Source organism: Callorhinchus milii, unplaced genomic scaffold (genome assembly GCF_018977255.1).
Source record: "Callorhinchus milii isolate IMCB2004 unplaced genomic scaffold, IMCB_Cmil_1.0 Scaffold11, whole genome shotgun sequence".
Classification (NCBI taxonomy): Eukaryota; Metazoa; Chordata; class Chondrichthyes; order Chimaeriformes; family Callorhinchidae; genus Callorhinchus; species Callorhinchus milii.
Window position 1 is genome coordinate 12,683,707 of NW_024704752.1, and position 27,548 is coordinate 12,711,254.

Here is a 27,548-nt window from a genome sequence, read left to right on the forward strand (position 1 = left end):
AGGTATTATATGTCCTAATAATTAGCAAATGGGCTAATGCAGGGAAGGAAATAACCTGATGAAATTGAAGTGGGAGATTCACTGAATTGCAGTTTCAAGTGCAGAAAATATTCTTAGAAGTGAGTTTCAACTTGAAAATCTTGTTAAAAATAGAGAATGTAATTTAATGCTCCACCTTGGGGTCCAAAGAACATGTTGTGAAGAAGCTTAAGGCTGAACACATGGAATTGCTTCATCTGAGAGGAAAGATTATTTGCTGTGAAACTGGAGTTAATGTATACCTGGCAGAAAAAGATACAGAATTTGTGTAGCATTGTCTCTGTCTTTCAAGGTGGGCAGGGGGAATGTGTTCTACTATTCTTGAGCAGACACCAGCAAGTTGCTTTCTGTTCAGATGTTTATTGAAGCATGAGGAGCTCATCCTTCCCAGTACTGTGCCAGAAGTATTCTTATTTAGTACATATTTCAACCTGAAAATTAATCCTTGGACTGCATCCGAGTTTGATCTGTGCCCCAAGGAGGGATTGAAAAATTAAATCCAATCCATACAATGTATAATGAGGAGAGGTGGAGTTGGAAATCTGTACGAGTGTTGGGAATCTCCTTGTCTGTTGTGGGGAGGTTTGATTACAAGATGTCTGAGCAAATGTAGGTCTGGATTCATTTGTTTTAAGTAGAAGAGGTGTTTGCTCTGGTAATCTGCACTGTGACAGGATTTATCCTATGTGAAAATAGATTAGGCCTTGGTACACACAGACGTGCACACCAGATATTGGCAAAACATTGCCTCCCCATTCTCCTTACCCCCACTACAATCCTAGCACATGTGTTTTGTATAGTTGGGTGCTACTCCCTAAACTAGAGGAGGAAATCTGCATTCATTTGTCTTCTCATTGATACTCAGTGCTTTACAGTAATTTAAGTGCACCCTTCAAGGTCCTACAAACACCCATAAGGTGAATGGCTAACTTTTATCGGGGGATTGTTGGCCAGGGGGGTGGGAAGAAACTCGCTTCTCTTCAAATATTACCCCTTTAAAGTCATCCTGAACGGTTTTGTCAGTTTAACATCTTATCCAAAGGACAGCACCTCTTCACAATACACTAATTCCCCCATTGAGTCACGGAGCACGTACAATTAGCCGTAGGTAGCTTTCCGCCTGGGACCTGGTGGTATTTTTAGTGCCGTTTTGCTGCAGGTTCTAGTATAAATGGGTCCCACAAGTTCCAATTCTCACCTGTTTGCCGCTCCAATACTGTACAGCTGAACAAACAGTAAAATTACTGCCTCCTTCCCCAACACTCTTTTTGATTGGAGCAATATTTGTGCAAAGCTAGAATTTGCTTAAGTAGTTGATCATGAGGAAATAATTCGGGGAAATCAACAGCAGAGTCCAGGTACAAGTCATTTGCTGCCCGCTCTTGCGAAATGACCCAGCAAATGCATCAATGGGAGTTCAGCGACATAAAATCTCATTGTAGAGTAAAACAAATACCCAGCAGTATTTTCAAGATTATAACAACAACAACAACAAGATTCCATTTATAAAGCGCCTTTCACGTCAGGAGGACTTCCCAAGGCGCTGCACAGTTGGGTCATGACCCGAGCAGGGGGGAAATGGTCAGGGTGAGGGGAGGGAAGGGAGGGAGCGAGGAGGGGGGAAATGGTCAGGGGGAGGGAAGGGAGGGAGCAAGGAGGGGGAAATGGTCAGGGTGAGGGGAGGGAAGGGAGGGAGCGAGGAGGGGGAAGAGAGTCGAGAGGGGAGCTGAAGGCACGGTCAAAGAGAAAAAGGTCTTGCCTACCCTAAAGGTCTTGCCTACCCTTCCAAACCTCTGGGGAGCCACTTTGAGTTGTATAATTTGAGTGAAGTACTGGTGACTCATTGGGTTTACCTGCTAGATGGTGTAATATTGAACTACACAGACCCAAGCCAGTCCCAAGTTCATTCCCTGGCGTGTGCTGATTAGCCTGGCTTGGAGCAGGGACTCTGAAACTGGCTTTCTGCTCCTGGATTACGAGGCAAAATACAGTTTCAATACCATCTTCACATTGCTATCTAGCGAGCCTTGCTATAATCAAACCCCCATCTATATAAGCTACAAAATCTGTAGATTTAAATGCCCATGGCTACTTGAGTGAGGCACTAAGAACTAGTATTGCTTGTGGAATTGTACCCTGATTTGAGTTTCTTTCAGCAACAGATTGTTGTCACTTGGGACCCAGAGTTATTTTGATGCAGAGTCGCCTCAGGTTCTGAAATAAATGGGTCCCAACAGGCTAGAGTTGTTGTAGCAGTGGTTACAACAACCAAGTACCCCAGAATAATGTTCTGCCTTTAAAATTGAAGCAAACCAACATTCAGTTACTATTGTGTATTTAATTGCTCTTTGAATTGCTTTGATCTGTTAAAAAATAAAGTTCTTTATTTTTTTTACCAGTTTTAACAAGTTGTTGGGTCTGTTGCTTTGTATTTTCAGTAAGGGTGGTGCAAGAGAATAAGTGTAGTATGGGGTGCTGTGTAAACTAGTTAGTGTGGGGGAGAGAGGAAGGGTTTAATTGGAGTAGGGGGCAGGTCAGAGTGAGAAACCTTGGTTTCCTGCAGCTGTGTTGATAATAGTTGGTCCTCTCTAGGGTGTAGACTTTAGTAATATCTGTTTAAATCTGCGCCAACCAGATTGGATTCCAATTTTAGTCTTGCTTGTGGTGGCAAAACTTGTGTTTAGGGTCCTGTCTGCAGGTGTGACTTCCAAGGTGCTTGAGCCTTTCTTGACCATCTGCTCTCTTACAGATCAAAAAGCTGGCAGGCTGACACGGACGGGAAGCCTTTCACAGGACGGACTTTCTGGCAACTGACCATTTAGCTGGTGAGGGCATACATTTTTATGTATTTCACTTTATAAACTGGTCAACACTACCAATTTAGATGCTGCATGAGTCACATTTGAAGCAAAGCACACTCAAAATTATAGTCCAAATATACTTGCATCCTGTGTTACATGTTGAACATTTAATTGCACCTGGGTCAAATATAGACCATCTTCTACGTTACCATAAAGGTACAATATTTCTATTTTTAAATAAAAATAGATGCAGTTTTTTACTTGGATCTAAGGAGTGGCCATTTGACAGAGTTTTGAAAGGTCACAAACCCAAATGTTAATCTGTCTATTCTGGATTCTGATTGTCTGGCATTCCTGTTTTATAATTTCTTAAATATTTGTTTTTTTCCTGTTTTGCGTCCATTACTACATATCGTCCATTCCAGCACTCAACACATAATGGCAAATATTTGCCTTCCCCTTATTAAAAGTTTCCTCGTTAATGATTTGAATGTTGTGTGATTAAGCCTATATTAAGTTATTAAGGGGGGGCGGAAGGAGGGTTACAGTTAAATGTAACCTGGCATTGCAAGGAACAGTCATAGCTGTAGAGCAGAGTAGCGACTTGAGAGATGAAGAACAGAGTGAGTCAAGTAGGGACAATTGTTGCCAAACGTTTAAAGATATAATACATAATTAATAATAATTCTTGCATTTGATATAGCTCTTTTTCATGTCTTCTAGACAACTCAAAGCGCTTCACAGAATATACTGTAAAGTGAATTGACTGTATTTGTGGGCGAAACGCAGCAGCCAATTGCACACAGCAGTGTCCCACAAACAGTCGTGGATTGAACATGATCAATTTATTATTGTATTGTTTTGGAGGGATTATTATTAGGCGTGTGGAGTAAGGAAACTTGCCCAAGGTTTCGCCCTGTGCCTGGAATTGAACCCAGGTGTCTCGCGTGCAAGGCGAGTGCTCTAACCACTGAGCTATAGGGCTCCACAGCGATTCCCAGCGATCACATATCCCCTTGAAAAATAAAAATACCACTGGAAAAGTGGTTCAACCTTGGCTAACTAGAGAAGTTAGGGAAAGTATAAAATTAAAAGAAGAGACCTATAATACTGCCAAAAAGAGCAGTAAATCCGAGGATCGGGAGGGCTTTAGAGATCAGCAAAGGAAAACCAAGAAACTGATTAAGAGGGAGAAGATGGAATATGAGAGTAAACTAGCTAGGAACATAGAAGATTGTAAGAGTTTTTACAAGTACATAAAGAGGAAGAGACTATCAAAAGTGAATGTGGGTCCATTACAGGCAGAGAACGGAGAAATTATAATGGGGAATAAAGAAATGACAGTCATTAAACAATTATTTGACTGCTGTCTTCATGTTAGAGGACACTGAAATTTACCGAAAATAGAGGGGAACCTGGAAGCTAATGTTAGTGAGGAACTTAAAGAAATGAACATCAGTAAAGCAATAGTACTAGGAAAATTGATAGGATTAAAAACCGATAAATCCCCTGGACCTGATGGCCTCCATCCTAGGGTTTTAAAAGAGGTAGCTGCAGAGATAGTGGATGCTTTGTTTTTGATCTTCCAAAATTCCCTGGATTCTGGAATGGTTCCCAGTGATTGGAAGATCACAAACGTATCGCCAATATTTAAGAAGGGTGGGAGACAAAAAATGGGGGACTATAGACTAGTTAGCCTGACATCGGTGGTAGTGAAAATTCTAGAGTCCTTAGTTAGGGATGTCGTTGTGGGTTATTTAGAAAATTGTAACATGATTAGGCTGAGTCAACATGGCTTTACGAAAGGGAAATCATTTTTAACAAATCTTAGTTTTTTGAGGATGTAGCTAGCAGGTTAGATAGGGGGGAACCAGTAGATGTGGTATATTTGGATTTCCAGAAGGCATTCGACAAGGTGCCAGTTAAGATTGCAGCCCATGGAATTAAAGGCAATATATTAGCATGGATTGGAGAGTGACTAACAGGAAGAAAATGGGAGAGTAGGGATAAACGGGTCCTTCTCAGATTGGCTGGTTGTGACCAGTGGAGTGCCACAAGGATCAGTGCTTGGGTCTCAATTACTTAGTCTATACCAATGATTTAGATGAGGAAATATATTTTAATATATCTAAATTTGCGGACGATATGAAGATAGGTGGGGGTGTAAACTGAGGGTGTCACACGAAGAAAGCAAAGGGAAATAGACAGGCTAGGTGAGTGGGCAAGAAGATGGCAGATGGAGTATAACGTAGGGAAGTGTGAAGTTATTCACGTAGGTAGTAAAAATAGAAAAGCGGATTATTTTCTAGAGGGGGAGAGACTAGGCAGTGTTAGTGTTCGGAGGGATCCGGGTGAGACCGCACCTAGAACATTGTGTGCAGTTTTGGTCTCTATTTAAGAAAGGACATACTCGCCTTAGAGGGGGTGCAGCGTAGATTCACTAGGTTGGTTCCTGGGATGAGGGAGTTGACCTATGAGGATCGGTTGAGTAAACTAGGCCTATATTCTCTAGAATATATAATAATTAGAGGTGATCTTATAGAAACCTATAAGATTCTGAAGGGTCTTGACAGGGTAGATGCTGTGAAACTGTTTGGAGAATCTAAAACTAGGTGTCATGGTCTCAAGATTAAGGGTCAGCCTTTTCGAACTGAGTTGAGGAAACATTTCTTCACTCAGAGGGCAGTGAATTTGTGGAATTCTCTACCCCAGAAGGCCGTGGATGCTCAGTCCTTGAACATATTCAAGACTGAAGTTGATAGATTTCTAAAGGATAGAGGGGTTAAGGGATATGGGAATAGGGCGGGTAAATGGAATTAGGATAGAAGATCAGCCACAATCTTATTAAATGGCAGGGCAGGCTCGAAGGACCGAATGGCCAACTCTTGCTCCTAAACATTTCTCTGCCCATTCAAGGATTATTGTTTCCATCTGAGATCATGTCTTCCTGGTATGAATGGAAACTGAAGCTGACAAACTGGAATGACTGCTTTACTCAAAGCAGTCTACCTTACTGCTGACAGCTTTGTATTGCATTTCTGAAGATTTGTGTCTGCAATCCATAAAGATGTTAAATTTTACAGAATATTTGGATGATTAAATCATACGTTATGTAGAAAGATTTTGAAGTTTCTTGTGATGTTAAATGTAATTCCTTTTATATTTGCATAACTTCAGATGTATGACCTGCCACCCAATTGAGGTTAAGTGGCATGATGCAGTCTCCAAGAACTTAATTCCTAAAGATTTTGTTTGTGTTCAATCCTGTAAATGTACCTCTGTACGTTTTCTCTGTTTTTATTGGTAATATATAGAGGGGAAAAGAAAGAGAGCTAACTAATTTGTATAGGTTAAATCTATTGACTGGGGTCTCTGGTATGGCATAGTGGTCTTCAGTTTCCATTTGATCACCTTTTGAAAGAACCAGTCTAATTATACAAGATTTCTCCCATTGATTTCCTTGTTAGTATCACGGTGAGCATTTGTGCATAGTAAAGAAGGTGCGACTGCCACTAGTTATGATGACACCAGAAACGAATATAGCATTGCATGACGAGTTCTACCCAAAATGTCTGCTTCGCAGCTGCATTTAAACCAGGACATGGAAAGGATTGAGGAAGAGTAGTTAAATGTACTAGTTGCTCCCTTTACAACACTTGCCACTGTGATTGTTCAGCAGCCGATACTGAGCATACGTTTGAGGTTGGAGTGTATGTAATCATGGTTCTTTATTTCAGTGGCATACCCGGACCTCGTGTACGTGGGATATCGACAATGAGCTCCGTAGCAGTACTGACGCCTGAAAGCTTTGCTGAGCACAGGAGCGGCCTCAGTGAACAGCAAGCCAAAGGTCAGTGCCAGGGCTTCCAGCTACTATGACAGTTGTACAGGTTAAATCATTAAATGCAGACCCTTCCAACAGTAGCTTCCATCACACATCTCAACATTAACACCGAATGGAGGGAATTGAGCATTCAATTCTCAAAATGAGTTCAAGTCCTGGGGTGATTTAAGTCTGGTGAGTCTCTCCTTTGTCCCCACAAATCATCTTATCTGACTGTCAGTCAGTCACTGATTCAGCCGGGTGAGTTTCTAGTGTTCTTGGCAGCACTATTGGAACAAGACACAGTATCATTGTTCCTCTTTTGTGGAAGGAGAATGTTCATAGAACAGCTTGAACCTCTTAAACTTGAAACTTGTAGGGCTTTGTTACAGAATGACTGACATAGCAGGCTGATGGCTGCAGTTGTGTGTAAGGAAGGGATTGGCATTATGGCCCTCAGCAAAACATTAGTTAGCAACCTAGGTTGAATATATTTGTATCTGGGGAATCGGATCATTTGTCTTTTCCTCCCTCTCTAAGTTGTTATATCTCACTGTCGCCACCTGAGCTATCCTTCATTTCTCCTGATGATCGGTAATAACTGCCTTTACACACAGTGCAGGTTTGGTTTCCAGATTTGGAAATTATTCTTGTGTTTAATGTTTGCACAAAGATTCCATTCAGAAGGTGCATGCTGCTTAAACACAGGGCTTCCTCACAAAGGCATGTAATGGGATATCTTTAGTAGAAAGGACTTTTTTTTTACACAGTGATTCAATTTACAGTCAGTGTGAATATTACTTGCACATATTCCATTTGTGCTTTAAATTATTGACTATTAATATTTCTATCACTTTTAAGAGTGTGGTAGGAGGAAAGAGCATTTGTTCCTTATCTTTTTAATCTGCTGTTGAACACCATCTCCTAGCAGATGGGCATTCAGCTTTCAAAACTTCACTAATGATGTTGTATAAATGCAACAGGGAGGGCAAGGAAATAGTGGTCTTTATTTTGATGTGTTGATTCATTGGATTGGCCAAATTTAGTATAAAAATAGTTTTGACTAATGCATTACTACAAACTTGGTTATATGTGTTTTTAAGGCTCTTCACTCTTGCTAACCTTAAATGTCATTCTCATGGTTACATTACGAGTTTCGGACACTAAGTGATTGTCTTGTTTGGCCTGTAGCAAATGTTGGTTCTGAAGATGAGACTGATGTAGTCCCGACCTACAAAGAAGCCTTCCCTCCTCTACCTGAGAAAGTTGTTTCTGTCGAGGCAGCAAACGAACCAGCTGGAGCATGGACCAAAATCCGACCACTTAAATCTTCACTTATCACTCAGGTATGATGTATAGCTCTGCAACCTCAGCAAAATGGGGATTATGGTAACATAATGCAATTGTAGCATCCCAACTTGGTATTAATACTTTTGAAGCTGCAACCTCCTAGTTTGTATGGCCTTGTAATTCACCGAACAGGAATTAATCTTTGCTATTGAATTTGGGGGGGTGTGGGGGCATTTGATTCATGCTAGATCTGTTAAATGAGAACTCTGGAGCAGGTGTTTTGGTGGGCTGGATAGACGTTTCTGAAATCTGTTTATACGTGATGTTTCTGCTAAAACCTGGTTCCTTACTGGATTTCATCAGGTCTTTCATGTCCCTTTGGAAGAGCGCAAGTACAAGGAAATGAACCAGTTTGGGGAAGGAGAGCAGGCCAAGATCTGTCTGGACATCATGCAGAAGACCGGCGCACACCTTGAACTCTCATTGGCCAAGGATCAAGGTCTTTCCATCATGGTTTCTGGAAAACTTGAGGCTGTCATGAAAGCAAGGAAGGAGATTGTGGCAAAGCTTCAGACTCAGGTAAGTTTCTGCAGTTGGGGTGGGGGGAGAACATGATCTGATCTTGGTGATCTGGTCATTCAAAAGCAATTTAAGTACACTGTTAAGAGTGGCAATTTATGTGGTATTTGACATTTTCAGATATGTACCTGGTGTGTGGGCTTATAACCTAGTATTTTACTGCCCATGTTTATTTAGCTGTCTTGAAATCTGCCCAGGGATCTTTGACTGCCTGTATCTAGGTGTCTGTGCTTGTCCTCGTCTAACTGGCTGTGTTCGTCCTAGGCATCAGCAACAGTCGCCATCCCGAAGGAGCATCATCGTTTTGTGATTGGAAAGAACGGAGAGAAACTGCAGGAGTTGGAACTGAAAACGGCAACAAAGATCCAGATCCCTCGGCCTGATGACCCCAGCAACCAGATCAAGATAACTGGGACAAAGGAAGGAATTGAGAAGGCTCGGCACGAAATCCTGCTCATCTCTGCTGAACAGGTACCCAACGGGTGATGCTGTAACAATGAGGTTTTGTTAGTTGCGTCAATAACATACAGTGATATTTGCAGAACAAATTAAGTACTTTGTTATTCCTTGAAAGCTTTCTGAATCTTCTCGCTGCCAATGTTTATTTTGACAGGAGAATAATTTAATAATAGCATTTTATATCTGATTCAAAACGCTTTGCTGAATTGTTCTGTTACCATATAACGCGTTCTAGAGACATAACTATGATCTAGCTCTCACACAAAATCACACAAATGGGCTTCCAGCCAAGACCTTATTTATGTTAGTCTATTTGGCCGCAGCAGCAGGAATGCTAAGGCCTGTTGAAGGGTCTTGACTGAGTTAGCTATCTTAGCACAGTTGGACCTTTCTAGGCTCTGGTTCAGTACCACTTGGGCAGTACTTTGTGCTATCAGAACTCAAAGTATTTGGGGTTTCCAAAGTGTTGGACACTCGAAAACCTTTGTGTCAATTACTAGAAAGAAATATATCTTCAACGAAGGCAAATGCTAAAAGTACACAACACGTAGACTAAGATTAGATAGCATTGTAAACTACTGTTTGTATGTGATCATTCGGCAGAAAGTGACTGATGGAAGCCAAGCACAAGTTAATACATATTATTCGTGTAGAGGCTGGTGCACCTCCCTTTCCAGTGTTTGCTATTAAAGAGAACCTTTTCCTTGAGTAAAATATCTTCCTTTTCATTTAGGATAAGCGTGCAGTGGAAAGGATTAACATTGAGAAGGTCTACCATCCCTTCATTGCCGGAGCCTTCAACAAGGTCTCTGGAGAAATGATGCAGGAGACGGGGACTCGAATCAACATCCCTCCTCCGAGCGTCAACAAGAACGAGATTGTCATCACTGGGGAGAAGGAGCAAGTAGCGCAGGCTGTAACTCGCATCAAGAGGATCTATGAGGAAAAGGTAAGGCACATTGGTGTCGGGAAATAGTCTGCTTACAGAATGCACATCCACTTGCAATGTCTCCCAGCAAGCACAATGTTACAGATTACTCCACTGGCACTAATCCAACTACCTTGTGTTTATTCCCAATAACTCTGCCAGCCAGCACCTTGTCACTGACGATCTCTTCTGATGGTAATCCTGCTCTCTCGTACTGTCAGGCTCAATAAATCCTAGTTAGTACCCTGTGTTACTGACTGTATTTACTGATAGTCCATGTCCCTTGTGCTTAAGGATTTTTTTCTCAGATATTGGAGTTCTGTGATGACTATTGACTCCTTGAAGCTTTTCCTTTAGTGACTTGTTGGAGAAACGTATTGTCTCTTGCTTGCCTCATTTTTATATTAAAAAATTGTCCTTCCAGAAAAAGAAGACCACAACAATTGCTGTGGAAGTGAAGAAATCTCAGCACAAGTATGTTATTGGTCCCAAAGGCAACTCCTTGCAGGAGATTCTGGAGCGCACCGGAGTCTCAGTCGAAATCCCACCCTCGGACAGCAACTCTGAAACCGTCATCCTTCGCGGCGAACCCGATAAACTTGGACAGGCTTTGACCGAGGTCTACGCTAAAGTAAGTGATGTTAGCACTAAACAAGGGCACCAAATTTTTATGCTCTGGTCAATCAAGCCATGTTCAACTTGGGTTATATAAAGTGTCTTAGATTTACCTGTATCAAATTCTCTTTTCTGTACTTGGAAAAGACATCAAAAGTTATTTTCTATGTTGTCTTGGATTTGTAGGTATGAGCGTCCCATGAATTTGTAACTGTTTAAGTGCTAAACAGTTAAGTGTGTGGCATGGGGGAGGGCGAGAGAATAACTTGTAGAAATTTGAAAGGCAATTGTATGTTAATTTTTGTATCATTTTTGTGTAGATTAGAGATTGAGCATGACTGAAAGCTTGCCTGCACGAATCAATGTCTTTGAAAGGGAAGAGAAGCCAAAAAAAAGGCAGCTCTGAGTATCAAGTTCTTCTTGTGACACTGAGCAACCTTGTTCTGTCTAAGCTTGTTTCACTCTTTCTAATATTCACTGATGAGCCCTCATTTTCTCTGTCCTTTTCAAGGCTAATAGTTTTACTGTGGCGACTCTGACCGCCCCAGCCTGGCTCCATCGATTCATCATCGGGAAGAAGGGACAAACCCTGAGCCGCATCACCCAGCAGACCCCAAAGGTACAGTAACTGAAGTAAATTTGAGCTGAACATCATCCCGTTTGAATTATGTGCAAGGCGGCTGGGAGGGGTTGGTTAATGGTCTTAATTTTCCTCCCAAGTCCATTGTAGTGAAAGATCAGAGGGTTTGTGCCCCGTCCATGAGCGTTGCACTGAAGTAGAATGTGGATGGTCAGATGCTCCTATTGGAGTGACTTTGAGGAGTCTGTAGCCAATTAACCGGCCCTGATGCCTAATGGAGGAAACAAGAGGTGAATCTGAACATTGGGTATCAAACTGAATGTATTTCTGTCTATAATTCTGTTGGTTCAGGTACACATCGAATTCACTGATGGTGAAGATAGGATTAGTATGGAAGGCCCAACCAAGGAAGTGAAACAAGTTCAGGAGCAGATTCAACTTATTGTGGAAGACCTGGTGAGTGACTTTAGAATTAATTGCAAACCCAAACTGAATTATCCTAGAGATGAAAGTTCACTGATTATTGTCTCTTGGGGGTTGCGGTCCCAGAATTGGCAAAAATCTTGTGACCTAATGGATAATGCTTGATTGCTCTATTCATAGACAAAAGTTATGAAAATCTATTAGTTTTTGTCTATGGTTGTTTTAAATTTTTTTAAGTTTAAAACCTGCTTGGTTAATTGTCTGGAGCAATGACTTTCATTGAATGTTGCACTGGCCAGGTGAGAAATTTTTACTGTATCTTTGAACACCATCTTACCAGTTGTGAGGCATAAATTTAAATTGAACCTACGCTGAAAAGGATCAGCTCTGCCAGTCTTGGTGAAATATGTTGTGGGAGCAGTTTGAAACCAGGTTTTGGTGGGTGGGCAATCTGAGCACAAAATTGTCTGTTATAGAATTAATTAGTATTCCATTTCTTGCTGAGACATTAGTTTTGTTTACTGAGATGGCGCTCCCTGGTATAGGACAGGAACCTCCAACGCACATTTGTGCATCCTTTTTACGTAGGGTGAAGTTTGACTCGCCATCATGTATTCATTTCAGGTAAACCGCATGGACTACACCGAAATTACAATTGATCCCAAGTTTCACCGCCATCTAATCGGGAAGAGTGGAACAAATAGTAAGTAGCTTGAATTGTGTAGAAATGTGAACTATTTAGGGCCAGATTGCTTCTAAGGATGGTTGAAAGATAAATAGGCACTGAATATCTGTTAAGTAATGATATATCTTTGATAATTGTTTATTACACATGGTAATCGACAGTTGCAGTTTTTTTGTTCACCAAGGACGGTGATTGAGAGCGGTACACTGGACTTGTTAAGAATTATCTTAATGCTCTTGTAGGATGATGGTAGGATTAGTATTCCGGAAGGAAGAGCCTAAGGGGCCTCCGTTGACTGATCTATAAAATTCCTGAGGACTAAATCACTAGATGGCCTTGGTGTCATCCCACATCTGGCTGCTAGCCAGAGTGGTATCTACTGTGATCTGAAAATAGTGCATGACCTGGAAAGATTTACAGAGAGGAGAAAATGTCTGAATTTGAGCTTGAGTGCACTTCAATAAATGTATGTAGGTACATTGATGGGAAAGAGTGTGAAAAAGGCACAAAGGCTCATTGAGATGGTTCTCTTGAGCCCCTGCCCCAACCCATGACATGACATCTACCTTCACATCTCATCTGGTGTTGGCCAAATGCCCCCATCACCCTTTAACTGATCAAGCTTGTATTGTGTTGGATTTCTGGTCTGCAGCACCTTAGTTTGTGTCCTCATACCTGGTTGCTTCGATCAACTCGCTTTCTAGCATTGAGGCTTCACTTATTTTACGTATAGTCTTAAAGGTGACCATCGCTCCAGGCTTCAGTATCGCCTGGTACACAGTTCACATAATCACTTGTTTTCCATTGTGCTTTCTAGTAAATCGTATCAAGGAACTGTACAAGGTGTCTGTGCGAATCCCTCCTGACAATGAGAAGAGCAATCTAATCCGGATTGAAGGAGACCCTCAAGGAGTTCGATCTGCCAAGAAGGAGCTGCTAGAGCTTGCGTCCAGAATGGTGAGTGGAGGATTCTTACTTGTTGCTGCCAAAATCCACACTTTATTGGGAGGAAAAGGCTCTTCATAACATGCAGGCCTGCTGCAAGCTTAGTGTGGTTCCATTAATGGTTTTCAGGCTGGTGACTTTCACAAACATTTTTTTTTAATTTCCTGCTGTTCTGCCCTGGATTATCCACCCTGCTCACCAATGTCATCCAGCTTCCTTTCTATTGCTTATCAGGAACTCGCAGGTCAGAAACCTGGCCAGGTTACAGGAGTGGTTAGACAGTAACGCAGTCTCATTTACTGTTACAGCAGGGGCCACTGAATCTGAGAAGCTGATTTTCTTTTTCTTGCGTAACCCGTATGTTTATGTGGTGGGGCCAAATTAGTGTTTCCACCTCGATGTGCTAGGATTTCAATTTGAAAGGAAGTGCCAATGAATAGCAAATGAGATTTACATCGCATTGTGTTCTCTTGAGTTATACTTCTGTAACTTGCAGGAAAACGAACGCACCAAGGATTTGATCATCGAGCATCGCTTTCACCGGACAATCATCGGCCAGAAGGGAGAGAAGGTCAAGGAGATACGTGACAAATTCCCGGAGGTACTGGGCACAGGATGGGCTGACTTGTTTGGTTCTAGTATCACTTCGGTAAGATTACTGAATTCTTGTTGTACTGATTTTTTTTAACTTTCCAATTCAGGTCATCATTAATTTCCCGGATCCAGCTCAGAAGAACGATGTTGTTCAGCTACGTGGCCCTAAAAATGAGGTTGAGAAGTGTGCCAAGTTCCTGCAGAAAGTTGTAGCTGAATTGGTAAGTTTGCACTATGGTATGGTCTCTATGCACTCAGAAAGGTGGGGAGGAAGAGGATATGAACTGGGTAGTGCTGTGTTTTGAATGTAAAGGGGAGGATGTCCTGTCGTGGACAATGTAATTAAGGTTTTCACTATTATGAGTGTGGTGGGGGGTAGGTGTGGAATTCAGCACCTCACGGCCATCGAATTGAATTCAGAAATGGAGTAATAATAATACTTGCATTTGAGATAGCACCTTATTGCGTCTTTGAGACATCTGAAAACACTTCACCGAATATACTGTAAAGTGAATCAACTGTATCTTGTGGGTGAAATGCAGCTGTCAATTGCACACAGCAGTATCCGATGAAGTCGTAGATTGAGTGACCAAATTATTATTTATTGTTTGAAGGGAATATTACTCCCAGAAAAGTGATCCGCCAATCGACTGGATCGGGACCTAGTTACTGCTATGATTGACATGACCATCAAACATCATGTTGCATGAGATTTTGACAATTTAATCAACATAAGATTGGGATTTCATATCTATAAACTCTTAATCTCCCATTGTACTCGTGCATTGAAATGAATAAAGCAGTCACCTGAATCTACACAACTTCTTGGTAACATTCTGTTTGTCTCTCAAACCCAGGTGGAGAACAGCTTTTCTGTTTCTGTGCCCATCTTCAAGCAATTTCACAAGAACATCATTGGAAAAGGAGGAGCAAACATCAAGAAGGTGTGTAACAGTGGTCCGTCTGCTGCTGTGAGGTGAATGGACTGAATGTGATGTTTTACTTGTGTGAAACCAAGTGAAAGGCCAAAGTTGAATGAGTGGGACAGAGGGAGAGATGAATTGATGTAGTGGTTGGACTGCCAAAGTTATTGATCATAGGAGGAAGTGCAGATGTAAATTTTTAAAAGATCGGGTAGGAATACAGAGAAAGTCGCATTCAAAAGAGTAGACCACTTGAGAGGGTTAGATAACCGACAAAATTGACTGGTATAAATTCCCTTCAGTTAATTACTTCCAGATTATACATGGAAATTATAAACTGGGCCATGAGTTTAGAGATTTTTCAGATGGAAGAGTTGTATTCACTTTCTATCAGGCCTGGGGTCTGGTGACAATGGCTTTCATTTGTTCAGACCAGATGAGATTGGTGTCAATTTTTCTTTTCCAGATCCGCGAAGAAACCCTTACAAGGATTGATCTACCGGCAGAGAACAGCAATTCTGAGATGATTGTTATTACAGGAAAGAAAGCCAACTGTGAATTAGCTCGCAACCGGATCCTTTCTATCCAAAAGGAACTGGTATAAAGCGATTTTTCTGCTTGTCCTTCAACTATCTGCTGTGTGAAATAAACCTTTCTTGTAATTGACAGGCTTAGCTATTCTCAGATGACACCATGTATTTTTGTGCCCCGTCACACCTGATTTCACCAGACCTGTCCAAAGACTTAAATGCTGCAAGCCTTTAGGAAGAGTAGGAAATAAATCTCTTTACTTTTGAGAGTGGGAAGAATTTTTAGTGAATGAAACCTTTACTTCCTGAATCATGCTGAAGATAAGTTGGATGCAGACTGGACATCCAAGGATTTCGCACTTGGGGATCCCTGTGCCAGTTATGCAGGACCTGAGCTGAAGGGGTGGGAAGCAGGGAAAAATGGAGAGTGATTTGCTTTGGGCTACCTTCCCAGAATTAATAGCCAGTCAGACCATCACCTACTTGTTTTGGGGGTAGGGGAAGGATGGAACTTAAAGATTTTGAATTTGGGGAAGAGTTCCTGCTTCTTACTACATTTGGAGGGTGCTTTGATCAACTTCACAAAGGGATCAGGATCTGTAATATGCCATTTATGGCATTTTTTTACATGTTTAAATGGTTAATCCCATTCTATAGACATTAACAAAGATTTTCCTATTTTAGCAATTAACAGATTCCAGTCTGTTCCCACAATTGGTAGATTACTCCTATGTTCCCAATCTTGTCCTGTGATAAAGTGGAGATTTCCAAGACTCTGAAATTTCTGAATACATCTATTGCAGGCAAATATCACCGAGGTTGAGGTTTGCATTCCCGCCAAGCTCCATAACTCTCTGATCGGTGCTAAGGGCCGCTTTGTCCGCTCCATCATGGAGGAGTGTGGAGGGGTCCACATACACTTCCCTACTGAAGGATCGGGCAGCGACACTGTCACCATTAGAGGGCATACCGAGGAGGTTGACAAGGCAAAGAAACAACTGCTTCACTTGGCTGAGGAAAAGGTAACCTTGTGCTATCTACAGAAAAGGCAGTGGGTGTGCCAGATTTCATAAAGAATTATCTTTGGGTCACTGGCTTGTGCCTGCATGTTCGTAGACTTACACTTCAGATTCGTTTTTTCTTTCACTCAGCCTAGGATTGGCATACTGCTGAGATAAAGGTGATTTTTCCTTTGTGGGGAAGGGTCAACTCCTGATTGACTGAGATCACAAATCTTTCCTAATGGCGAGAGCAAGTCATGACTTTTGGTTTTCTTTTCTCTCTTTTGCATCCTCCCCAGGGCTAAGCTCTCTTATCTCCAGGTAAATCTTTTCTCTTTTTAAATGTAGCAAATCAAGAGCTTCACAGCAGAGCTGCGTGCCAAGCCAGAGTACCACAAATTCCTGATTGGCCGCGGCGGTGCTAACATCCGCAAGGTGCGCGACAACACGGGGGCCCGGATCATCTTCCCCACAGCAGACGACCAAGACCAAGAACTGATCACGATTGTCGGTACAGAGGAAGCTGTCAAGGATGCTCAGCGAGAACTGGAGATCCTGATCAAAAACCTGGTGAGGCATCTTTCTTAAGAGCTTAAGAAGCCGGAACTCCTCATCACAGGGAACAGTTAGAGGAGAACCCACACCCCCCCAACCCGTGGAGCAGGGTCCAGAAGGCTGTGGTGTTTAAGGGGGGGGTGGGGAGGAGAGAAATAGCCACTATTATCCTTGATGCACCACTGATTCCCAGAGCTTATCGCCTCACCTGTCTAATCATTATAATCTCTAAATTGGGTGGTTCTTGGACGTGTGTCCTATTATCACATAGTCTCTGTACCACCAGCTTCCTGTCTTTGGGTGTTCTTTTTTGTGCAACCCGAGTGATTTTCATTGGTGTCATGCGATCTTGTAATGAGGGTCTTTGGGCTTGCAAAGTATTCCCTGCCCTAGAAGGGAAGCTTAAGTAACTTTATTTTTAAAAAAAAAAGTTGCCTTCTCTAGAGTTCTGGCCCAAGAAAAATACTGCAGGATGTTTTGCAATAATGGGCTTGAATACAGAGGTGACATCACCATGGTAAAGAATGAGTTTAAGGTGTTACTGAGTGATCAAATCTGCCACACGTCTGCTTTTTTTGTTCTCTCCCCTGCCTTTACAGGATAATGTCATCGAGGATGTGATGACTGTTGACCCCAAACACCACCGTCACTTTGTGGCGCGCCGTGGACAAGTATTGCGGGACGTCGCAGATGAATATGGTGGGGTGATGGTCAGTTTCCCTCGTACCGGCACTCAGAGTGATCGTGTGACACTGAAGGGAGCCAAAGATTGTGTGGAGGCAGCCAAGAAACGCATGCAGGAGATCATCGAGGACCTGGTAAGGAGGCGAGGCTCTGGTGGAACGGACCTGTAGTGAGTTAAATGCTGAAGAACACTATGCTGAGGCTGGTAACTCTTTCTGTTTTGCTATAGGAAGCTCAGGTGACCATTGAGTGTGTGATTAACCAAAGGTTTCATCGCATGGTGATGGGTGCTAAAGGCTTAAAGGTACAGCAGATCACCAAGGACCACCTCGTGCAGATCAAGTTTCCTGAGCGTGAGGAGAATCCAGGTACAACCCCATTTCGTTCCTATCTCCCATTTCATTGTGTGATTGTTACAGCCAACTTTAAGACCATAACAGTGAGAACAAGACTACTTGCGATCAAGTTTGTCTTTTCTGGGATGCGGACTATAAATAGATGCAACGTGCAAGAAGCCTCCTACAATGTGAAATATCATCACCTGTGATGTTTAGCCAGCACATGTTGCGAAACTGATGTGATCATTTTTACCAATCTCCTCTGTCTCCTCAGTGGGTCTAAAATACTTTTCACTGATGTACATGTTAGACACCAGTATCTCCCAGCTCCCAGGCTGAACTACACTTCTTTATTGCTAACGAGAGCAATTTGTAACTCAACGTCTAGTGTTGCAGGGCTGATGGTGCACTGGAGTAGAACAAGATCTTATGCATCACATTGTCCCACAGGGCCTGAGCTACAGCACGTACATGAGAACGGAGAGACCAATGGAGAAGTTAAAGTTGATCCCACAGTCCCAAAGAAGAACGATATCATTATTATTTCCGGAAGGAAGGAGAGATGTGAGGCCGCTAGAGATGCTTTGCTGGTATGTTGCATTTCACATTCCTTCAATGGGAATGAGTGAAAACGGGTGCTTGATGAGGCAGTGCAGCCCTTGTGCAAAATTGTTTCCTTTGTTCAGTTAATACCCATTATTTCTAGTGGTTATTACTATATTTACCACACTGTATACCTGCTGACAGTGGTAGACCACAATCAAATAAACATTTGCGATCAAGCAGCGTTGAGTAAGAGATCCACATATATTCTGGTATTCCCAAGTGAAGTATTCTATCACCAGGTCAGACAGATAGACTGTACGTGCAATGAGTTTCTTGGCTTTGAATGTGGCAGTGCAAGCTTTCTACAGATTGATACCATAGATTTCTACAGAGTGATACCATAGATGTGTTTTCCTGCATTATTACTGCACACAAAGAGATGTTTTATTTTTGTAGTTCTGCAATTTGCTCTTGCAGTGACAACCACTCTGCGGTTGTGTTGTATGGTGGGTAGGGAAGAGGAGGTGAGGGAAGGTGACAGGAGGTGAAGCACGTTTGGACCTCTTAGTGACCAGTTATAACAAAAGTAAAGGATGAACTTTTGGAACAGGATAAAGTAGTGATAAAACTGAAATTACAGACCTTTTTTAAAATTTAAGATTCTTAATTTTACAAACTGTTTTTAATTGTGACCTCCAGTTTGAAAATCTAAAATGGTGGTTGGACTTGAGATTCACAAAATGGCTAATCCCAAAAGTCAGCAACTGTATTAACTGGCAATTAGAGCTCCTATGGAAGCAGCCAGTTAAGTTGTTTTTTGGTGAGTTACCTAATTCCCTCTAGAAATCAGTATTTATACAGACTTTCCCTCAGGAGATAAAGCAGGTTGAATGATGGGCTGAGTTGTAAATGCTCTGTGATATCCAAGTAGCTAGCTGTTCATGCTTGTATCTTTATAATAGGCCCTGGTTCCCGTTACTATCGAGGTGGAAGTACCCTTTGACCTGCATCGTTATATCATTGGCCAGAAGGGAAGTGGTATTCGCAAGATGATGGAAGAATATGAGGTAAAAACACTGTATGGAGGTGGTGGTGGGGGAAAGGGACTAGAAGGTTATACAAGATACTAGCACATAAGTGTCACTCTGTCTCAACTGGAGGCACACTCGCCTTTCAATCCAAAAGATTGTGAGCTCACACTCTATGTCAGGACTCTGGAGCTGATTATCTAGACAGATGCATTGCAAAGTTGTAAGAATGCTGTATTGTTGAAGGTACCATCCTTCACTTGTGACATTCATGCAAGGTCCAGTCTGCCTGTTCAGGTGAATGTTGAAGATCCCAGGGCTTCTATTAGAAAAGAGAAGGGAGTTCCTCAGATCAAATTAGCTATGTACTTCATGTCCACAGGACAGTTCTGTGTTTAGAATGGCTGCTGTGTTTGCCTACACTGTATCGTTGCATTCTAACTCTTGAATTGTTAATTTGAGGTACGATCCAGTACAAAGATAATTAAATGGGCACATGCAGCCAATCTGAATCAAAGGACAGAAAGAATGTGTGTCATAACGTTGGCCATTGTATTTTTGAACCGAGGTCTTTTCAAGTAATTTTCATGAAGCTTTTACCTTTTCTGTACTAGATTTTCTCCTATTGATTGTATTTGTTTCCCCATGTGCTCCCTGGAGACTTGCCCCTTTGTATCTCTCATACATATTTTTCACCTGGGTGTCTAGCATCTCATGGTCTCTTCAGCTGAAACACAGCTTCACATTTGAGTTTGATCCTGTCCTTAGGAATCACCAACTAGTGATCAAGACCTTTTTTTCTTCTGCCTGGGACCCTCAAACCAAATGAACTCCTCGAGTGATGTATGTTTTTTGAAAGTCTATAACACGTTTGAAGTGTTAAACTGATCTTAATCTAGCTGATCTCATCTTTCTCTGTCATCTGTGAATCAGCATATTGTGTGTTATCTCATGCTGCCAAGAAAGTGGGGACAAGACAGGCTGACAGTGGGAGGAATCGTGCAGATCGAGTCTGACATCCCTGTTTACTAACCTGCAAAATGGTGGCCCTAGCAGAAAACTGGGATCAATTCTATTGAAACTATTTAATTTGCAGTTTTGTGGTAGAATTGCATTTAACGTTGTGCCAAGGGTGCTGAACCGCATCACTTTAATTCAGGGCAGGGAGCAAACACCCATAAGTGCCTTCAAGTGGGAATTGTAAATGGGAATTAACCTGTCATTCATCAGTTTTAAAGAGTTGCTGTTAATTCTTTGGTATCTGTTTTCAAATCTAGGTGAACATTGCTGTGCCCCCTCATGAGGAGCAGTCTGATACCATCAGAGTTACAGGGCTGGTTGCCAATCTGGACCGAGCCAGGGATGGGCTAACTGAACGAGTCAAAGAGCTGCAGGCAGAGCAGGAAGACCGGGTAAGCAAACTCACTCGGCAAGACTATGGAAATTGGATCCTGCTTTCAATAGAATGGTTCCTTCTTGATTTGATCACTGCCTTGCTTTTTCTCTTTCCCTCTGTTCACTTTCCTTTCCCACCACCCAATTTCAAGTGCTGCTGCCCAAAACTTGGTAGATGTTGGAAATCTTTCTCTGAGAGACTTAGTGTGGGAGTGGAAAAGTCCCTACTGGTGCGGTAAGCGGTTGGGGGGGTCTCAGGTTGTGGCCTAAAACACTTTGTGGATGGAGTTGAGGAAACGGTTTGGCAGCTAACTATCTTGTATTGACCTGAGAATGTTTGATGGTGGCACTGAAAAAAAAACCAGAGGAGCTCAAATTGAAATTACTGTTTCAATTATTGTAAGACTGGCTGTCTGTTGGCCTCAGTGCACTGCATCGTATTATCACTTGTGGAATTAATGACTGGTACTTGATCTTTGCAGTGCACTGAAATGCAGTGGTGTTTATATTAAAAACAAATGCTGCCCAAGATTGTGTGGGCAGGCATGAATTTTAATTGAATCAGCCAGGTGGCATAGTTGAGGTTCTGTTGCTGGTTGTGAATTGACTCTAACCAGCTTTTTTTTAACATGGTCTCTTGTAGGCTCTGAGAAGTTTCAAGTTGACCATCTCTGTGGACCCCAAATATCATCCAAAGATCATCGGCAGGAAGGGTGCGGTTATCACTCAAATTCGCATCGACCATGACGTCAACATACAGTTCCCCGATAAGAATGATGAAAACCAGGTGGGGATTTGGGGCTGTTCTCATACTCTGCTTCCTGAGCAGAGCCAATCTGTTAGTTGGTAAAAGAGATGAAAATAGAAATCCATCAAATTCCCACATCGACAATCTTAACTTTACCAACAATCAAAAGAATTGGAAGCTTCTGTGGATGATGGTAATTGGGGCAGGGCATTGTTGCCCAGTTCAGCAATACTAGCATTTTATTGGTTGAGTTGCAGACCCTAGATCTTGTTGTTTTTTAAACTCACTGACTTCTGTCTTCAGGATCAAATTACCATCACTGGATATGAGAAGAATACTGAAACTGCCAAGGAAGCCATCATGAAGATCGTGACTGAGCTGGAGGATATGGTGTCCGAAGACATTACTCTCAGCCACCGTGTCCACGCCCGCATCATTGGTGCCCGCGGAAAGGCCATCCGTAAAATCATGGAAGACTTCAAGGTGAGATTAGATGGGACTAAACAAATGTCTCAAATTGTTCACGTTTGGGTTGGCAAACTAGGGCATCTGTGCCACCAGCAAGGCTCCACAAGACCATGAAACTTGTCAATTAACCTGGAGCATTGTTGATCAGATTCTACATCCTATTGGCTTAAACATGTTTCCAGTGGCTCAGTTGGTAACCTACTGAGTTATACATAAGTCCAGGGAGTTTCTAGGTATGCTTTCCCTGTCTTAAGATGAGTTGGGGTTTATTCAGTAGGGTTATTCATAATACACTTCTAGGCCTTTTCACAAAGTCTTGCTGCTCTTTTTGCTGCTGCAGGTTGACATCCGTTTCCCTCAGTCTGGAGCGGAGGATCCGGACCGTGTGACTGTGACCGGCCTACCTGAGAACGTAGATGAGGCTATTGACCATCTGCTGAACCTGGAGGAGGAGTATGTATGTATCTACAGCACAGTTATTGCAGAGAACCTTTACCACTCTCTAGATGCAATTTATCATTAACTCCTGGACTCCTACTGTACCCAGACAAGTGTTGATTCAGGATGTCCTGTTACATAAAGGCTCGAGTCCAGTATTCATTCTAGCTATTCCATACCATGTTATGTAAGGATCTGTAGCACAGAAAAAGTATTTGTTCAGGCAGCTCTCGCAGGACATCACTGAAGAGCCATACAGTACATGGAGTGGGGAAATGAGCAGGAAGGAGCTAGGCTCCCTTTGGTTTTGGTTTCCAAGCACACCGTGGTGTCTGTTCCTGGAGCTACCCTGGAGATCGTGTGGAGGGATAAAGTGGCACCGTCTGGGTCAAGAGAATGGTTCCCATTTTGTGAAGTACACTTACAAAGATTAAAACATTAAATACATGGTGCAATTATTGTAGCCATTACAAAATAATCTTATGGGAGGGAAAGGGCTGAAGTTTTGTTCTTGTTTAAAACTCACCACCAAAGATTTCAGAATGGAGTGTATGACTGTATCAGACCCCATAGCACAGCTCACTTGCCCAATACTGTTTGCAGATGTCTGATGTTGTTGAGAACGAGGCAATGCAGGCCTACATGAAGCCAGCATCCCGCATGGATGAGCCAAAGGCCCCTTCCAAGGGCTTTATGGTGAGAGACGCCCCTTGGACCAGCAGCAGCACGGAAAAGGTAAGCTTGCCCCGAATGTCACTTTCTTTTCTATCTTGATCTCAGTCAAAGTATAAACAAATTAGTATGCGGTGGGTGTTGCAATTTTTTTTAAAAAAGGGGAATTACTTTTGCCCTTATAATTTCGCTCCACTTGGTCTGGCCTCCTCCTCGTCTCCCGAATCCTCCGCTCCACCATCGGCGGCCGTGCCTTCAGCCACTACGCCCTGAGGCTCTGGAACTCCCTTCCTCACTCCCTTCGCCTCGCCCCGTTTCCTACTTTCAGGTCTCGGCTAAAGACCTTTTCGACTGCACCTTTGGTCACCTTCTCCCCCCTCCCCCTGGCTCAGCCCCGGGATCTGTTATTGTGAAGCACTCTGAGACGCCGTCCAGTGCAGAGGGCGCTATATAAATCCAAGTTGTTGTTGTAATTAGGATCTTTCCTATTCCTCTCTCCCAGGCTCCAGACGTGAGTAGCTCAGAAGACTTCCCAAGCTTTGGTGCTCCTGTTGCACCAAAGACTTCCCCTTGGGGACCGAAGAGATTCTAACCTGGAAGAAGCCCTTTTCCTGTACCGCTGAACTGCCAAGATGTGCTTCCTGTTTGATTCCAGTTCAGCAGCCTAGCAAATAATTAGACTAGCAACTACTTCCTGTGTCATGATTGCTCCCCCTCCCCGCCAAAAAAACTGCAATTGAAGGTCCTATTTCACAGCCCGGTTTACATTAATTACCCCCCTTTAACTTCACAGCATTCTGCAAAGCACCTGTCGAGCATAGGCCAGTTAAAATCTCACCTGGTACTGTGTCAGTGGCTGGTGTGCTTTGCGCATCCAGAAAGACCCGTCCTAATTGAACAAGTCTCACACCATGGGCCTGCCAGCCATGACTATCCATCTGGTTCAATCCTCCCATTTAATTCAGAGTTTGGTTGATACTTAGAGGAGGTTAAGGTGAGTAGAGTATAGAAAGGGGAGCATTGTATCTAAGTAGGGCTTCTTAAGAGAACTACCTTTGCAGTTTTCCCTGGTAAAGTGCAAATGCTTTAGCCTTTTAGTTGCCATTGAGCCCCAGCCCCATTTAACACTAGCCATGGTTCCAAATCTAGCGAGATTCCGTCTTTCATCCATAGCAAGCAAACCAGGCTAGATCGACTCGTTTGATAACGGAATCAATTCCAAATTGCATGTATTCACCATTACCAAAGGGACAGTAGATCCTCATGAATTGTGCTGGTGTAGATTTCACCCCCTCATCCCCCTGGAGTTCCTCTGCATTCATGACTCTTCTATTGCAGAATTGACTATTGTGTATGTGGTGACGTTTGTTACGTGACCCAGGACTAAATGCTCTGAATGAAACTCCCAAGCAGTGTGTAAATGGAGCTCTGCTAAATTAGAATGACAGCTTAAGGGTACTGAGGGGTTAAAATTAAATTTTAAAAAATATATCCAAGCCAAACAGGTTCCCTTAAATGGTCCCAAAGCCAAAGATGCATTGGCAGCCGTGCAGTTAGCATACAGCACAAAGCCAGCAGCCTCGCTGTCCTGCCAGTGTGCCATTACTGCAGGGGGTGAGGCCCCAACACACAGGCTGCTCCCATTACAACGACCCCTGGGTGGTACTTTTCACAAAAAAATAAAGTTCTTTATTGAAGGCAAACTAGAAAATGTGCATCCTTATAAAGCTCAGACGAGTTGGAATGCCAAAATGGTTTTCATGCTTGTTTACTGTAGGTTTTTCTAATGTTTCTGGGCACTTTCCATTGCACATCAAAAGGCATTCAAATATCTTCACTGTTTGTATGTTAGACATGCAAATCCTCACATAAATGTTGTGTTCAGGCCAATGGATGCATGCATTGCAATTAGCATGGGAGGGGAAAAATTACAGTATGGATCCTGTGACATGGGAATATAAAAAAAATACACTTTGTATGTGTACCTAAATTTAAACCGTACAGGTTGGGGGTGGGGGAGCGGTCTGCTCAATCCCATAATCCTTGTGCTCATGTGAATTAGAAAGGGGGGAAAAAAAAGCAACATCCCACCAACACTACAAGATTTTGGCAGACACTGTGTGCCACATTAAATCTCATATGCTAATGATGTGCTGGAATTTGGTTCCTAACCCGTTCCTGCACTGGGGATATTCCGCAGTAGAGTCTGCACTGTATGTGTCTGATCCTCTGACACTGTAAACCAAGAGGGAGGGAAGGGGAGCAGCTCGCACAGCTTATGAAAGGGACGCTCTTCTCCTTTTATAGCTCAGGCCTTGCCCACTATCAGTAATGTTGCTCCTGATGTCTGGGGTCTCACTATCTTCCTGTAAGGAGGTGGGAGTGGTGGTGGTCTTTAAAGATTGGGGTGGTTTGAGAAACTCACCTCCTTCAAACCTAAATGAAACACTAAGACATTGAAACTGAAATGTTCCTTAGGAGCTTGCCGGTGCTGCCAGTTCTCTTGCAACTTCCCTTAACTCTTGAGAGACTCTGCTACCAGAGCTGCAGCCACGAGCATTGAAGCCATTCACTATCCAGACCTAGTTTCCACTCATTTTTCAGTGTTTTCAATTGTCATAATTCAAGGCCAGGCCACATCTGCCTCCACGTTTCTCTTTTTTTTTTTACTGCCTATGATTCTAGTTTTACACTTTGTTTAAGACACCTTGCAGCCACTCCAGGGATACATTCAGTGGACAGTCAATTGGATTATTCAAGCATTTGTAACGCGCATTCAATTCACTTTATTGACTTGATGATAACAAAATCTGGGCCCCTGTTTGGGGAAAATGGTGATTTGGTTAGACCCTATTTGGGACGAAATCCCACCTGGGTCTAGATTTATGCTTCTATGTAGCATTTTTAAGAACGACAGAAAACAAACTTCAAAATTAAGACTGAATTCAACAATTCGCCAAATTCTGAACGTTCTTAAAATCTACATAAAAGTATAAATCTAGACATAGATAGAATTTCTTCCCATGTGTTTAGTTGAAAGCCTGCAGCAGGCAGTGCCCCTTGCACTATGCATAGAGCTGTAGCAGTATTTAACCAGTTTTATGCATGAACGACAGTATTAGAATAGTAATCTTTGCATGTGGTAGAACATTAACTGCCTCTCTCTGCTCCCGGATGCTGCTTGTGTAGATGTTCTGTTTGCTGGCACTTTAAGTACAAGGTGGGATCTGCATTGGACACTTATGTGTGTACAGCTCTGGGATCCACTTTGAAGGTTAGATCATTTAGAGAAATGCACACATCTTGGCAGAATACTAGTTTGATTTTTCAAAAATCAGATTTTCTTTGGCTAATCTTCTCAGGGCCTTCAGTGTGAGACTTTCTCCTCTGACACACACAGATAAAGTTGGGAACACGAGTTATAGTCTGGTTAGCTTGACTTCCCTGATCTGGACTGAGCAAGCCATGGAAATTAGGTCTTTCTAAGATCACCAGGGCACTATTGAGTTGTACATTCTACAGGGTCTTAACATACGACAATCGCTAAAAATGGCGATCTTTTCTTTGTGTTTATAATGGGCTGTCCTCCATTATAAGCAATGAATATTTTTTAAAAATTGCTACTTTTTGGCATCTGATGTGTAATAGACCCCATCCCCCACAGCACAGTGTTGGCAGTTCAGCTGTGTTGTCAGCTGGTAATGTGGCAGATCCAGTGTAGGATCAGTTGAAATTCATTATGTAAAAGTACCAGAAAGTAATATGCCAGGCTTTTCCTCTTGTTTAAACCAGCAATGTGCTGGTACCATTCTTTCTTGCCCGCCCAAACTGCTACCTTCCTCTAAGGATCGTAGCATTGAAGGGTTTTTGAGAAACGATGAGCGATTTGGCACTGGCCTATTTTCACTGCTCACGCCTGTTGAAGTCTTCCATGTTGATGCAATACACAGAACAAGCAGTTTCCATGTGAGACCATTGGCCTTAACTCTGAATGGAGATATGCAAATGTACAGGAGATATGGATGACACTGGAATTTTATAAATCCAAAATAAAAAAAATTGAATAAGTAGTACTTCTGTACTGGTGGTGGTGATTCTGTTCAACAAAACCCGTGTAAGGATTCTACTGCTACACATAAAACACTAGTTGATGTATTTTGAATGAAATCACACGATTCTCTTTAGTGGCAGGGTATTACAATGTTGTACTCGCAGGGAGCTTGATGCACATTTTACTCTGCTGACTCTGACTTCTATCTTTGAATCAGTCTGTTAATGTGTATTGGGTAAATCAGTGATGCTTTTGCCTGTGAGACAGATGTGAACTACACAGCATCTCCCGTGGTTCAGAGGTAATGCATCTGGCAAAGCCGGTCAGGTCTACAATAATACAAGGCAGCTGTTGAGCTGGATCTTGTTGCCCTGAGTGCCAAATAGTATGGTTCCAGCTAGTCAAACACA

At 42.5% G+C, this 27,548-nt stretch overlaps 1 protein-coding gene across 1 annotated transcript in view; it reads left to right on the top strand.

Moving 5' to 3' along the window:
* The window catches only part of hdlbpa (high density lipoprotein binding protein a), a 36,057-nt gene extending 8,897 nt beyond the window's left edge, over positions 1-27,160 (top strand). Inside the window, exons 2-28 of the mRNA XM_007911859.2 lie at positions 2,789-2,864; positions 6,578-6,690; positions 7,855-8,009; positions 8,317-8,532; positions 8,797-9,003; positions 9,725-9,940; positions 10,344-10,550; positions 11,046-11,153; positions 11,466-11,570; positions 12,162-12,240; positions 13,040-13,179; positions 13,664-13,768; positions 13,869-13,982; positions 14,619-14,705; positions 15,151-15,282; positions 16,018-16,236; positions 16,564-16,785; positions 17,370-17,588; positions 17,684-17,822; positions 18,243-18,382; positions 19,301-19,405; positions 20,644-20,778; positions 21,405-21,548; positions 21,813-21,992; positions 22,318-22,434; positions 23,019-23,150; positions 23,590-27,160. Coding sequence (XP_007910050.1) covers positions 6,615-6,690; positions 7,855-8,009; positions 8,317-8,532; positions 8,797-9,003; positions 9,725-9,940; positions 10,344-10,550; positions 11,046-11,153; positions 11,466-11,570; positions 12,162-12,240; positions 13,040-13,179; positions 13,664-13,768; positions 13,869-13,982; positions 14,619-14,705; positions 15,151-15,282; positions 16,018-16,236; positions 16,564-16,785; positions 17,370-17,588; positions 17,684-17,822; positions 18,243-18,382; positions 19,301-19,405; positions 20,644-20,778; positions 21,405-21,548; positions 21,813-21,992; positions 22,318-22,434; positions 23,019-23,150; positions 23,590-23,679 — 3,789 coding nt within the window. The 5' untranslated portion in view covers positions 2,789-2,864; positions 6,578-6,614 and the 3' untranslated portion in view covers positions 23,680-27,160. The remainder of the gene's footprint in view (positions 1-2,788; positions 2,865-6,577; positions 6,691-7,854; positions 8,010-8,316; positions 8,533-8,796; positions 9,004-9,724; positions 9,941-10,343; positions 10,551-11,045; positions 11,154-11,465; positions 11,571-12,161; positions 12,241-13,039; positions 13,180-13,663; positions 13,769-13,868; positions 13,983-14,618; positions 14,706-15,150; positions 15,283-16,017; positions 16,237-16,563; positions 16,786-17,369; positions 17,589-17,683; positions 17,823-18,242; positions 18,383-19,300; positions 19,406-20,643; positions 20,779-21,404; positions 21,549-21,812; positions 21,993-22,317; positions 22,435-23,018; positions 23,151-23,589) is intronic.
* Positions 27,161-27,548: the final 388 nt, after the last annotated feature.